The sequence below is a fragment of the Colletotrichum chrysophilum genome (genome assembly GCF_026319265.1).
Source record: "Colletotrichum chrysophilum strain AFK26 chromosome Unknown scaffold_111, whole genome shotgun sequence".
NCBI classification, from domain to species: Eukaryota; Fungi; Ascomycota; class Sordariomycetes; order Glomerellales; family Glomerellaceae; genus Colletotrichum; species Colletotrichum chrysophilum.
The window spans coordinates 1-12,783 of NW_026517398.1; the positions used below are offsets into that span (position 1 = coordinate 1).

At 58.5% G+C, this 12,783-nt stretch overlaps 5 protein-coding genes and 1 non-coding gene across 6 annotated transcripts; 2 read left to right on the top strand and 4 right to left on the bottom strand.

The window, feature by feature from the left end:
* Nucleotides 1–54: 54 nt before the first annotated feature.
* On the bottom strand, nt 55–128 carry COL26b_010396. The gene has a single exon. It is a non-coding gene; the product is annotated as a tRNA-Val (tRNA).
* A 1,613-nt stretch (nt 129–1,741) lies between these two features.
* COL26b_010397 (uncharacterized protein) lies at nt 1,742–3,312 on the bottom strand (the record flags this gene model as incomplete). The annotated part of the gene is made up of 3 exons (XM_053183099.1): nt 1,742–2,209; nt 2,267–3,154; nt 3,241–3,312. 3 exons carry the CDS (start codon nt 3,310–3,312, stop codon nt 1,742–1,744), a joined length of 1,428 nt encoding a protein of 475 aa, XP_053032906.1.
* A 589-nt stretch (nt 3,313–3,901) lies between these two features.
* On the bottom strand, nt 3,902–4,388 carry COL26b_010398 (uncharacterized protein; the record flags this gene model as incomplete). The annotated part of the gene is made up of 2 exons (XM_053183100.1): nt 3,902–4,012; nt 4,122–4,388. 2 exons carry the CDS (start codon nt 4,386–4,388, stop codon nt 3,902–3,904), a joined length of 378 nt encoding a protein of 125 aa, XP_053032907.1.
* A 674-nt stretch (nt 4,389–5,062) lies between these two features.
* On the top strand, nt 5,063–6,446 carry COL26b_010399 (uncharacterized protein; the record flags this gene model as incomplete). The annotated part of the gene is made up of 3 exons (XM_053183101.1): nt 5,063–5,140; nt 5,209–5,636; nt 5,684–6,446. 3 exons carry the CDS (start codon nt 5,063–5,065, stop codon nt 6,444–6,446), a joined length of 1,269 nt encoding a protein of 422 aa, XP_053032908.1.
* Nucleotides 6,447–6,815: 369 nt separating this feature from the next.
* COL26b_010400 (uncharacterized protein) lies at nt 6,816–7,943 on the bottom strand (the record flags this gene model as incomplete). Its single annotated transcript, XM_053183102.1, has 1 exon — nt 6,816–7,943. One exon carries the CDS (start codon nt 7,941–7,943, stop codon nt 6,816–6,818), a length of 1,128 nt encoding a protein of 375 aa, XP_053032909.1.
* A 1,901-nt stretch (nt 7,944–9,844) lies between these two features.
* Nucleotides 9,845–12,487, top strand: COL26b_010401 (uncharacterized protein; the record flags this gene model as incomplete). The annotated part of the gene is made up of 4 exons (XM_053183103.1): nt 9,845–10,188; nt 10,240–10,881; nt 10,962–11,221; nt 11,271–12,487. 4 exons carry the CDS (start codon nt 9,845–9,847, stop codon nt 12,485–12,487), a joined length of 2,463 nt encoding a protein of 820 aa, XP_053032910.1.
* Between the last annotated feature and the right edge of the window lie 296 nt (nt 12,488–12,783).

The following is a 12,783-nucleotide window of genomic DNA, read 5'->3' on the forward strand; positions in this document are numbered from 1 at the left end:
GGACCACTCACATGCTAAGCGAGTATTATACCACTAAACCATTCGCCCAAAGGATGATTTCGCCCGGACTTGAACCGGAGACCTTCAGTGTGTTAGACTGACGTGATAACCAACTACACCACGAAACCAGTGATTGTTGAATTGAGTCGTGTTGTGTGTGTCTCAGAAGGTCTTCGGGCGGGTGGTGCAGAATTTTTAGCCGGCGTTGTGGAGTTGGGAGACCCATGCGGGTACCTATCGGCGCCGAGAAATATGGGTCCGAGCCTGCGGGACCGCGACGGGTGGTTTCTGTTGAAGTCGGACAGTGTAGAGTGCTTTGAGACGATGAATAGGATAAGTTTTAGGATTGAATGCTCTATCTAAAGATAAGGTTTTTTGAACTGTCGGGAGGCGTTTTCATCACAGGTTCTTGAGATACGATTTTCCATTGTTGTATTTGCAACAACTTGTTTCGGTTGTAGCCTAGAGACAAACTTGACATAAATTTCATCTGAAATCCTCCAGCTTCAAAAGGTGAAATTCTTTGAAGGAATGTTTGTTCATTTCGTTGTGCCACAATGGAGAATAATACTTGCGTTATGAAACAATCTGTGGTGTGTACCAGAGCACTACGTTACCCTGAAGTAGTGGATGGATGCATGGTTGCTCAAGGTCTTCTTTCTACTCGCTCTTACTTATGTAGGCTTCTGAACGAGTCAGAGGAGGGAGAAGGTTTACTGGATCAGGCGCATGAATTGCAAACTTTGGGGGATATGGACTTTGGACTTCACGATACCCATGGATACCCAAGTGGGGACTACCCATTACCCATTACCCATTACCCATGATCCAACTACAAACCCGTGGGTACCCATGGACAACCACATGTTTGGGTATATCCAAAGCCTATCAATATGAACTTGAGATTGGCCGACTCTGCGTTGGAGTATGGCCTTGCTTGTCTTTATGGCATGTCATGGCTTATTGACTGCTGTGTTCTATGTAGTTTCAAGACTTCGTGGAGGGTCTGGGGCTTTCCCAAATGATGGGTGAGGCAAGCCGCAACTGTCATTTTGGACATGCCGGCTTCTCTGCCCTCAAGAAGAGGTTTTCTTTTCGGTCAGGATCGGCGTGGGAGGTATGAGGTTGCAACCCCTCCAAAATGTGCCGGGTAGAGGTCATGTCGAGGTGGAAAAGTGGGAGAGGGTTGGCGGGTGATGGCACTTTTTTATGGCGAGAATTCACAGATCTAAAGAGGTGTTTCAGTGTGAGGTATTTAAAGGCTGCTGCTAAGGTCATGTGCATTATGCTGACGAACCCAGACGCGTGGTGAGAATGTCCACAACGTATCGGGAGAGATGTCGAGATGGCCGGCGTTGTGGTTTTTAATGGCTAGGAAAGTTGGTCTCACTCATCACATCTCAAAGCTCGCATTCACGAAGGAAGCCCCGACAGTGCTCAAGGTTGGCGGCTTACAGGACACATCTCATTGAGCCACACAGCATCATAACAAATTTGCGTAAAAGCTTCAGGGGAGTGATTCTTCTATTATCCCTTGATGCAAGGTTACATGGTATCCAGACGGACACACACAGCCTCTCCCATATGGTACAGTATCTCTCTTCTCAACCTCCCCTCAGCTTCCCCACCTTCACTTTCATGGGGGATCTACGTGCCCAACCCCGGGAACGATCTAGATGTACACTGTTCATGAACAAACACACCGCGCTTTCTCAAACCCGTTCATCCACACAAAACCTCTCTACCTCCGTCGGCCGTACATCTCCTCTCTCTGCGCCTTCTTCAGCAGCGCCGCCCGCGCCGCAGCCTCCTTGGCGGCGGCCTTCTTCTCCTGGGCCTCGAGGTAGTCGCCCGCGCCGCCCCTTGCGTTGTGGATCGTCTGCTGGATGCTGGACACGACGCCCTTGATGGAGCCGTCCTCGGAGCCCGGGCGCGGGGAGGGCGCCTGGTAGGTAGCGGTGGTGGAGATGCTGCCGCCGTTGTATCTGCGGCCGCCCGAGGGCCCGACGACGGGGAGGCCGAGGGCGCGGCGGATGGCGGGGCGGGTGAGGGTGTAGTTCTGGACGACGCCGATGAGGCCGGAGACGAAGAAGTACCACTGGACGGCGGCGGGGAGGTACAGGGTGACGACGACGGAGATGGGGCCGATGACCCACATGAGGATCTTTTGTTGGGCCTTTTGTTGCGGGGAGGCGTTTGCGCCGGCGGTCTTTGGGTGGTTTATTAGTTTGAGTTGCGGCGTGAGGGGAGGAACAGGGGCTCTTACCTTCATCATGGCGAACATGGAAATGGGGCCGAGGATGGGGAGGATGTACAGCGGGTCGGGGACGGAGAGGTCTGTGATCCAGCCGAAGCCGCCGTTCTCGAAGCCGGGGACGGGGATGCTGGAGGCGCCATTGAGGACGCGGAACATGCCGTAGCCGAAGGGGATCTGGAGGAAGCCCCAGGCGGCGTTGAAGGGGTTGACGCCGGCGCGCTTGTTCATCGTGGCGAGGTCGCGGCGGAGCTCCTGCGTGCGTGCCGTGTCGCCCATGCTGAGGGCCTCGACGGAGGCCTTCTTCAGCGCCTCGTACTGCGGGTTCTGCTGGACGAGCTGGAGCTTAGCGGAGGTCTCCTGGGCCTTGAGGAGGGGCTTGAGGAGGAGGAGGCGGAGGAGGACGGCGGTGACGGTGATGGAGCCGATCCAGGGCAGGCCGGAGTAGACGTGGACGTGCTCGAGGGCCCACTGCATCACGGAGGAGGGGCCCCAGCCGAAGTCGAGGCCGAGGGTCTTGAGGTAGCCGATCTGCTCGGGGAGGTCGAGGAGGGTGGCGGCGTCGATGGAGGGGAGGGAGGAGGCCGTCGGGTCGACGAGGGTTGACGGCTCAGCGGGGATGGAGACGGGCTCGGCGGCGGCGGCGGTTTCGGCGGCGGGCTGGACGGGTGGTGAGGGTGCCGGTGGTGTCTGGATTTGGGCTGGTTGTTGGGGTGCGGGCTCGGATTTGCCCCAGAGGGAGATGGCTCGTCGGGTCTGGAGGGCGCCGCCGATGGCCACGGTGCCGGCGAGTCTGCCGCTTGAGGACCTCAAGCCGGCCCAGGGGGCAGCGCCGCTGGCGGTGGTGCGCAGGGAGCTGAAGTTACGTCCATCGCCGAGTCGTCTGTGTGACCTAGAGATCTGGCTATTGAGTTAGCCCTTGACTTTTTTGGGATGCAATGGCGGGGAGCAGCGTTCCGTCAATTGAGGAGGAGGGAGGTGCGTACGGCTTGGCTGGATATGCTGCTGGTCGCCCTCGCCGAGGGGAGGGATCGGAGGACGCCTCTGCTGGGCAGCATGGTGGACGATTGTGAGGAGAGGGGTGTGGTGGGTGGGAATTGAAGAATGTCGCTATCGACAGATGCGCGGGTGCTGGAAATTTTTGGGGACCGCATACGCGCCGGGAAAACGTCGGGTGGGTGGCCCAAGCTTCCCGGCTCCGTCTCCCGGGGCCTGGGGCGGGCTGGTGGAGGTCAGCATTTGATATGAGGGATGACAGGGAACTGATTCGTTGCTTTCGTGAACTGCACGCTGTTGTTTCTGGAGATTCGGAAGACAAGAGGGAATAATTGGTTCGTTTCGTTTTTGGTTCTACCGTCATGTATGTACGATTCAATATTCTTGGACTCGTCCCTTTCACCCGGTCCGCGCCGCCTGTCTAGGGGTCTTGTTTGTACACCCTCCATCTTCCGTACGCCGATGCATGATCTGTGTCTATTCTCTGCCAGACACCATTCCTTCCAAGTTTTAGTCCATTTTGCTGCATATCCTGTCTGCCGGACAGCATTGCCATCCTCAATGAGAGACGATGTCACAACAGTAATACTTCTGAAGCATCACCAGCAGGACGTCGTCGGTGCGCCTAAGCCCTCATTCCCATCCGCCTAGTCATTCCAGGCTCGTCAGGTCCTCGAGACCTGGGGATGGGGCGCGGCGCTTGTCGCGGACCTCCAGGCCAGGGCCAATGGGGTGGGCTCTCCTCCTGGACATGGGGAAAACCTGCGGAGTGTTAGCTACTGTGTCCTTTCCACATCGCCTTTTCCAGAACTGCATCGTGCGCAAGTCCTCGCAAGCAGCAGCAAAAGCGTATCGCCCAGTCTCTCCATACCTTGGTACCGCCCCATCCTAGCCTGAAGGCTGCCTCGTGGGCAAACAACTCTCCAAATCCCAGCATCATGCCGTTGATGAAGGGCAGCAACAGGTTGATAGCGGCGCCGCGGACCAGACCCCAGAAGGTAGGCGGCTTGTAGAGGATGATCGGCGAGTTCGACGACGGGGGGGACGGGGTCTCGGCCTGGGAGTACTGCTCGCTGTCGGAGCGGATCGTGACGCCAGACTCAGCCAGGGGGTGGAGCGAGTCGTCGTGGGAAGCCATCATCGACGGGGGGGATTTCGTATCGGATGGGAGGGTGATGGTTGAGGCGGGTTGTTGGGGAGCTACTTGGTGACCGCAGAGTAGATCCAACGACGGCGAGCGAGGCACGTTTACCGAGTCTCGGCCCTGGGCGAGGTGCTGTGACGAGGATGGACAGCTCCGGCTTCACTTCGGGAAATCCCCACAGCTAGCTGAGGTGCCTGAGCTCTCCAAGGCGGGACAAGACGGGATCCATGGATCCAGATTAGATAAGCGCGGGGTCCGGTGGATATCTGATCCGGATGCACTTCACATTGCGGAAGGTGCTGTGGTGGGGTTCTGGAAGGTGCACCTGGGTGGCCTGGGTGGCTACATCCCACGTCACAGGGAACGTGCTAGAGAGGTACAGGAACGGAAGCAGCAAGCTCTAACTCAGGCAGTTACGACCACTAAGCTGCCTGCTCTAGTCCGTTCATCACCAACACCATTCACCACCACGCGAAGGTGATCACTTCCTTTTGCCTGAACCTTGGGAGGACGCAACCTTGAAGTGACACACACCTTCATTCACCTCTTTCCGGATAAGACATTCGCTGCAACACATAAATCTCAGCAGCGACAATTGCATCGCTTCGTCACTCATTGCAATCCTCCTTCTCTCTTCCCCACCGTCCACCTACAGAACCGCCATCACCATGTCCGGCAGCAACAGCGCTTCGCGCAATAACATCCTCCGCGACTTCACCAGCCTGACTGGCCTCCCCGAGGCTCGCGTACGTGTTTGCCTGTTCCATGCGATCCCGTCATTCGTTGCTTGCGTTCCTGGCTGACCCCCCCTCAGTGCACAGAGTACCTCGAAGTCGCAAACTGGGACATTGGCCTTGCCGCCCAGGCCTACTACGCGGACCACGACTCTGAAGACGATGCTCCTCAACGTGCTGCCGGATCGTCATCCCAGCCCGCCCCTGCCGCAGAAGCATACACTGGTCCCAGAACCCTCGATGGCCGCCCTGCGCCTGAGGCTGCCCGCGGCGGTGCTGCATCCAGCAAGGCACCCAAGAAGAAGGGCCTCGCTACCCTGAGCTCCCTTGGAGGCAGCCACACGCATGACGACGATGACGATGAAGACGACGAGGATGACGACGACAGAGGTAGAGGTGATCTGTTCGCTGGAGGAGAAAAGTCTGGTTTGGCCGTTCAGGATCCCTCTCAACAGGAGGGAGGTGGCGCCAAGAAGATCATCAGTGACATCCTCGCCAAGGCAAAGGCGTAAGTGCTGGCCACAGTCACCCCGAGATCACGACTAACACTTATAGAAACGCCTCCCGCCCCGAGACAGCATCTCCGGCCGGACCCTCCCGCTCCACCTTCAGAGGCACTGGCCAGACCCTCGGCGGTGAGGGCACCGAGAGCCGCAGCATCCCCGACCCGAATGCCTTCCAGGAGGGCTCTGGCGGCCCCCCGGGCCAGACCGGCGAACCCCAGGAGCGCACTCTTCACCTGTGGCAGGACGGCTTCAGCATCGACGACGGCGAGCTGCACAGATTCGACGACCCGGAGAACGCCATGGACCTGAACATGATTCGCGCCGGCCGAGCTCCCCTTCACCTTATGAACGTGCGCTACGACCAGCCAGTCGACGTGAAGCTCCACCAGCACCAGGAGAACTACCGTCCCCTTCCCAAGAAGTACAAGCCCTTCGGCGGAGAGGGTCGCCGTCTCGGCAGCCCCGTCCCAGGCGAAGGCAGCTCGTCAGCCGCTGCCCCTGCAGCTTCGACCACCACCGCTTCCGCCTCGACCACCTCTTCCGGCCCGCAGACGACCGTCGACGAGTCTCAGCCAACTCTGGCCCTCCGCATCCAGCTTCCCAACGGCACGAGACTCCCCGCGCGATTCAACACCACTAACACTGTGAATGACGTCTACGAGTTTGTCCAGCGCGCCTCCGCCGACACTCGCACCAGATCTTGGGTGCTGGCCACGACATTCCCCAACAAAGACCACACCGATCGCAGTCTGGTGCTGGGCGAGATGCCCGAGTTCAAGAAGGGCGGTACCGCCGTTGTCAAGTGGGCTTGAGCGAGGTCTTTAAAAAATGGCGGGTAACGGCGGCGTTTGGAATTTCTTTTCAGCCCAGCCTTCACACAATGGGTGGTGCGGCTAGGGTGTACGAGGCCTTCTTGCCTCTGGGTGGAATGTAGATTCGTCCCGACAAATAGAAGTACTCAAGAACATCTTCAATGACTTAAGTGATGTACATGTGATTTTGGTGTATGCTATGCTACAATGTCGTGGTTCCTTCAAACGCCCTCTTGAAATGGTATCATTAATCATCCCTGCCATGCGTCACAGCAGCTACGAGGCTGCTGCCCAGCGTCACACAATATTAAAAAACAGATCTACAGTGCGTGATGTCTCTCTTTTCCCCTCCACCCCAGCCACACTCTCTCACGCAGGCCCAGCCGCCCCGCTGTGCGCCATCATCGTCGCCGGCCCGTCGAGAAACTTAAAATGCTCAATGGCAATCTGGCAATTGAGCATGGCGGCGTTGAACCGCGCCTCGCCGGGCGGCAGGACGACCATCAGATACGTGTTTGTCGTGAACTTGAGGATGAAGAGGTTGAAGCGGGTGCCGGCTTTGTGCTCCATGCGGACGAACTGCTCGGCGTTGCGCGGGGTCCCCGTGAAGCGGGAGATGGTCTGCTTGAAGTGCTTCATGATGTTGGACATGCGCTCGAGGCGGTCCTCTGTGGGGTTGCGCTGGCCCTCCTCGGAGGTCCAGGAGGAGACGGCGAGGAAGGATGTGCGCTCGAAGAGTAGCAGCTCCTCGGCCTCGATGGCGACGCCGAGGTTGGCGAGGTTGCGCTCGATGGTGGCGAGATTGGGCACGAGGTCGTGGATGATGCTGGCCCAGGCCTTGTAGAGGGACTGGTCCCAGATGGAGGTCGCGAAGGGGGTGATGTCGAAGGCGCCCGTCTGCGGCGGCTGCTGGACGGGGCTGCTGGGGTCGTTGCTGTCGTCTGCCTGCTGCTGCTGTTGTTGGTGGGAGAGGTAGCCGATGGAGTTTGCGTACTCGGCGGTCTTCTGGCGGACGACGCGGACGCGGTCGTCGTAGACGGACTCGCGGTGTGCGGGGACGACGAGGTCCATCTTGTGGATGAGGACGTAGATCTTGGCTTGCGGGGAGAACTGGAGGAGGGCGCAGATGATGGAGACGTAGGTGGCGAGGTCGCGGTCGATGTCGCGGGACTCGATGTCGAAGACGTAGATGAGGACGCCGACGTTGGAGAAGACGTGGACGCGCTGCTGGGAGAGGTAGTTCTCCATGAAGGCCTCCTGGCCGCCGCAGTCCCAGAGGTTGAGGGTGAGGTTGCCGAGGAATTTCACGTGGGAGAGGTCGATGTCGATCGTGGCGCCGAGGCGGCGGGTGTCGCGGGCGATGTAGTTGCTGAAGATGATGCTGCGCATGCTGGACTTGCCGGAGCCGGACTTGCCCATGAGGAGGACCTTCTTCTTTTTGGGTTTCTTGACTTCTGCGAGGGCCGGCGGGGGCCCTTCGGTGTATGTGTCTGCCATGGCGGGGGTTCGGGGTGGTGATTTGTTCGTGAGGATGGAGGGGGGTTGCGGGATCGAGGAGCTGGAGAGAGCTTCCGGGCCGGTTGGTGCGGGCCTTGCGGGCGCGGCGCGTGGATGTTGTCGGCTGCGGATGCGTGAGACGCGTGTTCGGATGGTACAGGCAAGAGGGGTTGAGCAGGCTGCTGGCGGACGGCTGTGGTCGAGCAATTGGCCGTTGTGCGCTGTGAAATCTCGTGTGAGGTTGGGAAGCTGGAGGTGTTGATCTTCTGGTCAGCGACCTGATTTCCTGGAAATTAGGAACGTGCCTGGCTGGAGAACCGTGCTGGGTGGCTGATAAGATAAGGCCCCCACAGCTATCACCCGGCAAGCCAAGCTGCCTGCTTACACTCATCCTCCTGCATCATCTTCATCACATCGTGATGCTCCTTGGTCTTGGCTTGTTCAAGTCGGAGAGACTTGAACGAAATTATGTCAAGAGATGGCCGTCCAGGAGTTTCATCTCTAGACACAATTCATCACAAACCTTTTCAGAAGCGGCTGGGTGGCCTTCAGTTGATGCTCCTACACCACCATCACAACTTCAGAAAAACAAATCGTGATGCCGAATGCTCAATGAGCTGCATCATGTCTAATCATCGAGTCGAAATCGGAGCGGCCAAGACGAGGTGTCACTCTATTTTTATGCAACCTAGATATCACCAGCTTTGTGCTGGTTGATGGACCGATGACAAGGGATCCGGTGTCGGATTCCCTGCTTCTCGGCAGTGCCTAGTCGAGGTCGGGCAGACAATAACTCGATCCGATGTTCTACCAGCTCCTCGCCGATCACCCACTGAAGATGCGGATTCCCTCAGAAATTTGAATCAAACAAGATTCAGTCATCGTCAGCGCAGTCAAAAAAAGCCATCCTCCGGCTCCCTCCTGCACACCATCACCATCCACCAGCCATCCAGGGAGTCCAGCCTCCGGCATTGTGTGCCCACCTCAGCCGAAGGGATCCGAAGGGAGAGATGCGCCGTCTGTCCAATGATGTGAATCGAGCACACCAGAAACGGTGAACCCGCCCCTCGTTGGAGCGTGAGACCGTGTCTCAGTCGCGACGACCCTTGGCAACTGCGCGGACTGCCAACTTCGCTTCTCCCTTGCCGGCGCGGGCCAATGGATACGACGGGTGTTCGTCAGGTTTCGGGATGCCGTCTCGCACACCAAGGGCATCTGCTGATACCGGGCTAGCGATGGACTAGCGACCAGGCTATGGGTGTGGATGGGCACACTGTTCAAGATTTTGCTCATCCCTACGGACAAAGATGTTGGGAGAGGGCCACAAAGAAGCAGATATGAGTGTTCAAACCCCCCACGTCCGAGGTCGAGGCCATCATGCCGCGAAGGCTCTTCAGTTAACTGGATCCTGAAGTCTATTCGAGGCGTTCACTCGATTTCGTTGCGCCTTCGTTGTGCCTTCGTTGTGCCTTCGTTGTGATAACCTACCCCATCGACGTTGAGCTCCATTCTCGTGTAAGTCGAGCAGGCTGCCAAACCACACGATGACCTCTCCATTTTGGCACACACAACACGGCGTGAGCTCGCCGCTATGGCAGACCCAACCAAGACCGCCCCGCCGTCCTGAACGTCCCGAACGCCCTGCTCGTCCAGATACTCCAGCCAGCAATCCCACCCCACAGCCGCGGAGCAGCACGCCAGGCCGCAGAACTAGGGTCGAGACGCAGTACCGCCCGCCGGTGCCCACCAACAGACCTCCGATCCGCTCACGATACACCGCGCCGGAGGACGAGTCCCGCCCGAACGCAAACTCGTCCTCGATGCTGCCCCGGCGCGCCAGCGGCTCGCCCGGCCGTGTGTATAGCTCGTCGACACAGCCGTATGAGTGCCGCAGCCCCGTCATGACCTTACGTATTCTGTCGCCGAGTCGGCATGGCGCGAGAGACGAGAAGGAGCGGGATGGCCAGGAGAACAAACCTGTTCAGGAAGCGGTGGAGCCGCCGTTGCCGTCTCCTGGGCTGGCGCGGTCGAAGTTGACGTCGCCTAAGCGTCGACGGCTTCCCCTGAGAGACTCGATCCTGCTGAAGCGAAAGGATTCCCCTGATTCGTCAAAGGTGACGGCACCAACGAGGGAGAGTATGCCCGTCAAAGCTCCTGAGACTCCGGAGCAGCGGGTTGCGGTGCGTGGGAGTCTTCCACCCACGCCCTCGACGCCGTCTAAGTCGCGGCTGAAGGGGTTCCCGAGGTAAGCACGCCATACATCTAGAAGGGAGCCAGGCAACTGATGTATGTACAGACTCGGATCATTCTACCGTGACTCAAAGCCACCGCCGCCTCCTGTATATCGCCAGTCCGAGCCGTTTCCCCCTCGCAAGGAAGTATCGGTACCGGAGATCAACAAGAAGCTGCCCGTTCTGCCATCTGATGGTCCAGCGGCTGATGCTGGTGGCACCCTGGTTTCTCGAATCTCAACCATGATTCTAGATGAGGGCATTGGCACCGGCGCCGACAGATCTTCTGCCGCTCTGAAGGTCTGGGACGCCGTGTCCAAGTGCCTGGATGGGATTGCCAACGCTTCTACGACGGAGACTCCCAGCAAGCCGCCAAAAGAGGACCCCCCATCAGACAAGATCTTACAGGAGACGCCAGCCCCAGCCTCCAATTCAATCCATCCATGGCCGCTGGAAGCATGGGGACTTCGGCATAATCAGAAGCAGAACAACGACAGTCGGCGTATGGGAGAAGCCCCAAATATGGACGAAGGGGATGTCAAGATAGATGCTCCGGCCAGAGCAGCGCCAGTCGTCGATGTCCAACAAGCAAAAGCCACCACGACAGCGCTCCCTTGCCCGTTCAGAACGCGCAACCCTGCACGCTTCAACGTTAGTGATAGCTGGCATTGCGCACAAGGGCAGTGGAAGAGCCTTTCGGATCTGCAGTAAGTCAGTCGCGGCCAATGTAAGGACTTCACTGACCTCTCAAAAGGCAGCACATCACTAGACACCATCGTCACGCCAGCGACTCCCAGTTGTTCCATTGCCCCCGATGCGAGAAGGGTTTCCCTGAGCCGAATGCCTTCAAGGAGCATTTGATGCTCCCGAGGGAGCAGATGTGTGATCCCCGCTCGGAGGCTGTTCCGCCCAGCAGTGATCCTGAAGATGGCATCACTGCCGGCAGGGCGAGGACACTTTCCGAAGGAGTCGAGGCGGGCAAAATTGGATCGTGGGACGACTTGTGGAAGTGTCTTTTCCCAGATGACAGGACAGTTCCTCGTCCAGGTAAGTCAAGCCTGCCCTTCAGATAGACAACCGCCGCTAACAACCTCAGCCATCCTACCCGCCATCGAGCTCCCCCAAGTTGAACAAGAAGTCTTCACCAGCGCCAACATGTCCACCCTGAAGGCAAGCCTCGAAGAACGCCTCAAGTTCCTCGCCTCCCAATCGGCAAACAGCGACCTCTTGTCAGCACAGATCCCCGTCATCACCGGCTCCCTCTCCCTCGCCGTCGAAGCCCATCTCCGAAGTGTATTCATCGCCTGCCGGACTCAGCCCCCGTCACGAATACCAAACCGCTCCCGCTCCGCGTCCCAGACACAGGATGTACCAAATAACCGCCCGCGCAAGCTCTCCTCGGCGTCCTCAGGGGGGGTGAGGAATATTCTGGAGCATCATCGCCGCCCGCCCCTTACCGAGACCAGAAGTTTCACCCGTGACCCCGTCCTCCGCCCACATATCCCTACCCAGCGCCGCAGCCTGAGCGAGGGCTCCCCCAAAGCCAAGCTCCCCCCTCGCACCACCAACCTCCCCATCCCCGCCACGCTCACAATCCCTTTCCCGCGGATATCTGCCCTGACGGAGCACTCCGACGCCGGCCCCGAGGGGAACATATCCCCGAAAGGCACCTCCTCGGACGCGGAGTACTCCTCGGGCGTGGAGTCGAACCCAACCAGCGCAGGCGGCCTGCGCGACTCGAATAACACGGATATACGTTGCAGCAAATGCAACATGCGGCCTTCGCTGCGCCCTAACGAGGACGTCTTCTGCGACCCGCGGCTCAGCGCGGCCCCGTCGACGCGTACGGCGCCGCGCACTACCGACTCGAGCTGCCGGTTCTCCGACTCGGGCATTGGCATCCTCTGCCGAAATTGCAGGATGCTCGAGGAGCTCATCAATTCGTACTCAAGGGCGTCGTTGCAGTCAGCGGACTCCTCACGGCCGCCAGCACCCGGAACGACGGGGCCGGAGAGCAAAGTTGAGGAGGAGGATGGGCCCTCAGCGAGGTTAGTAGCGCCATTCTCGTTCTCGCCAGACCTTTCCGTCTCCATCGACGAGAACGACGAGGAGACGCTGTTCGACCTGATGTTAGACTCATCAGCTGCGTACAGCGAGGGAGGAGGTGGAGGGGCGGATGGGCAGCAGCAGCAGCGCAAGACAAAGGCTCTCGTCTCCTCGCCCATGTTCCCTCCCCCGACGCAGGACCTGCCGCCGTCGCCGTATGGGAAGAAGTACGACCGGCACGGCGGGCATGACGGGGGTTTCTTTTGACTATTTCTGGAGTTTTTGGTGTTTTTGTGGGTGCCCCGGATGTTTTGGGTCAAATTGGGATGACGAAGCTCTTACGATGTATGAACGATTGGAGTTCCCTGGGGGTTCTATACATGTAATCCCTTCTTGTATGAGCTGTTTAGCAACAGAATCTCTTCATTTCATCTTCAAAACCACCAACACCATCTTTTGAAAATGTAAATGTAAAGCAAAACAGTCAAACCATGTAACTTGGTGGACTGGCCCATCGCGTTCGAGCCAAGCTGATCGATCACCCGATGCCACGCCACGTAGAG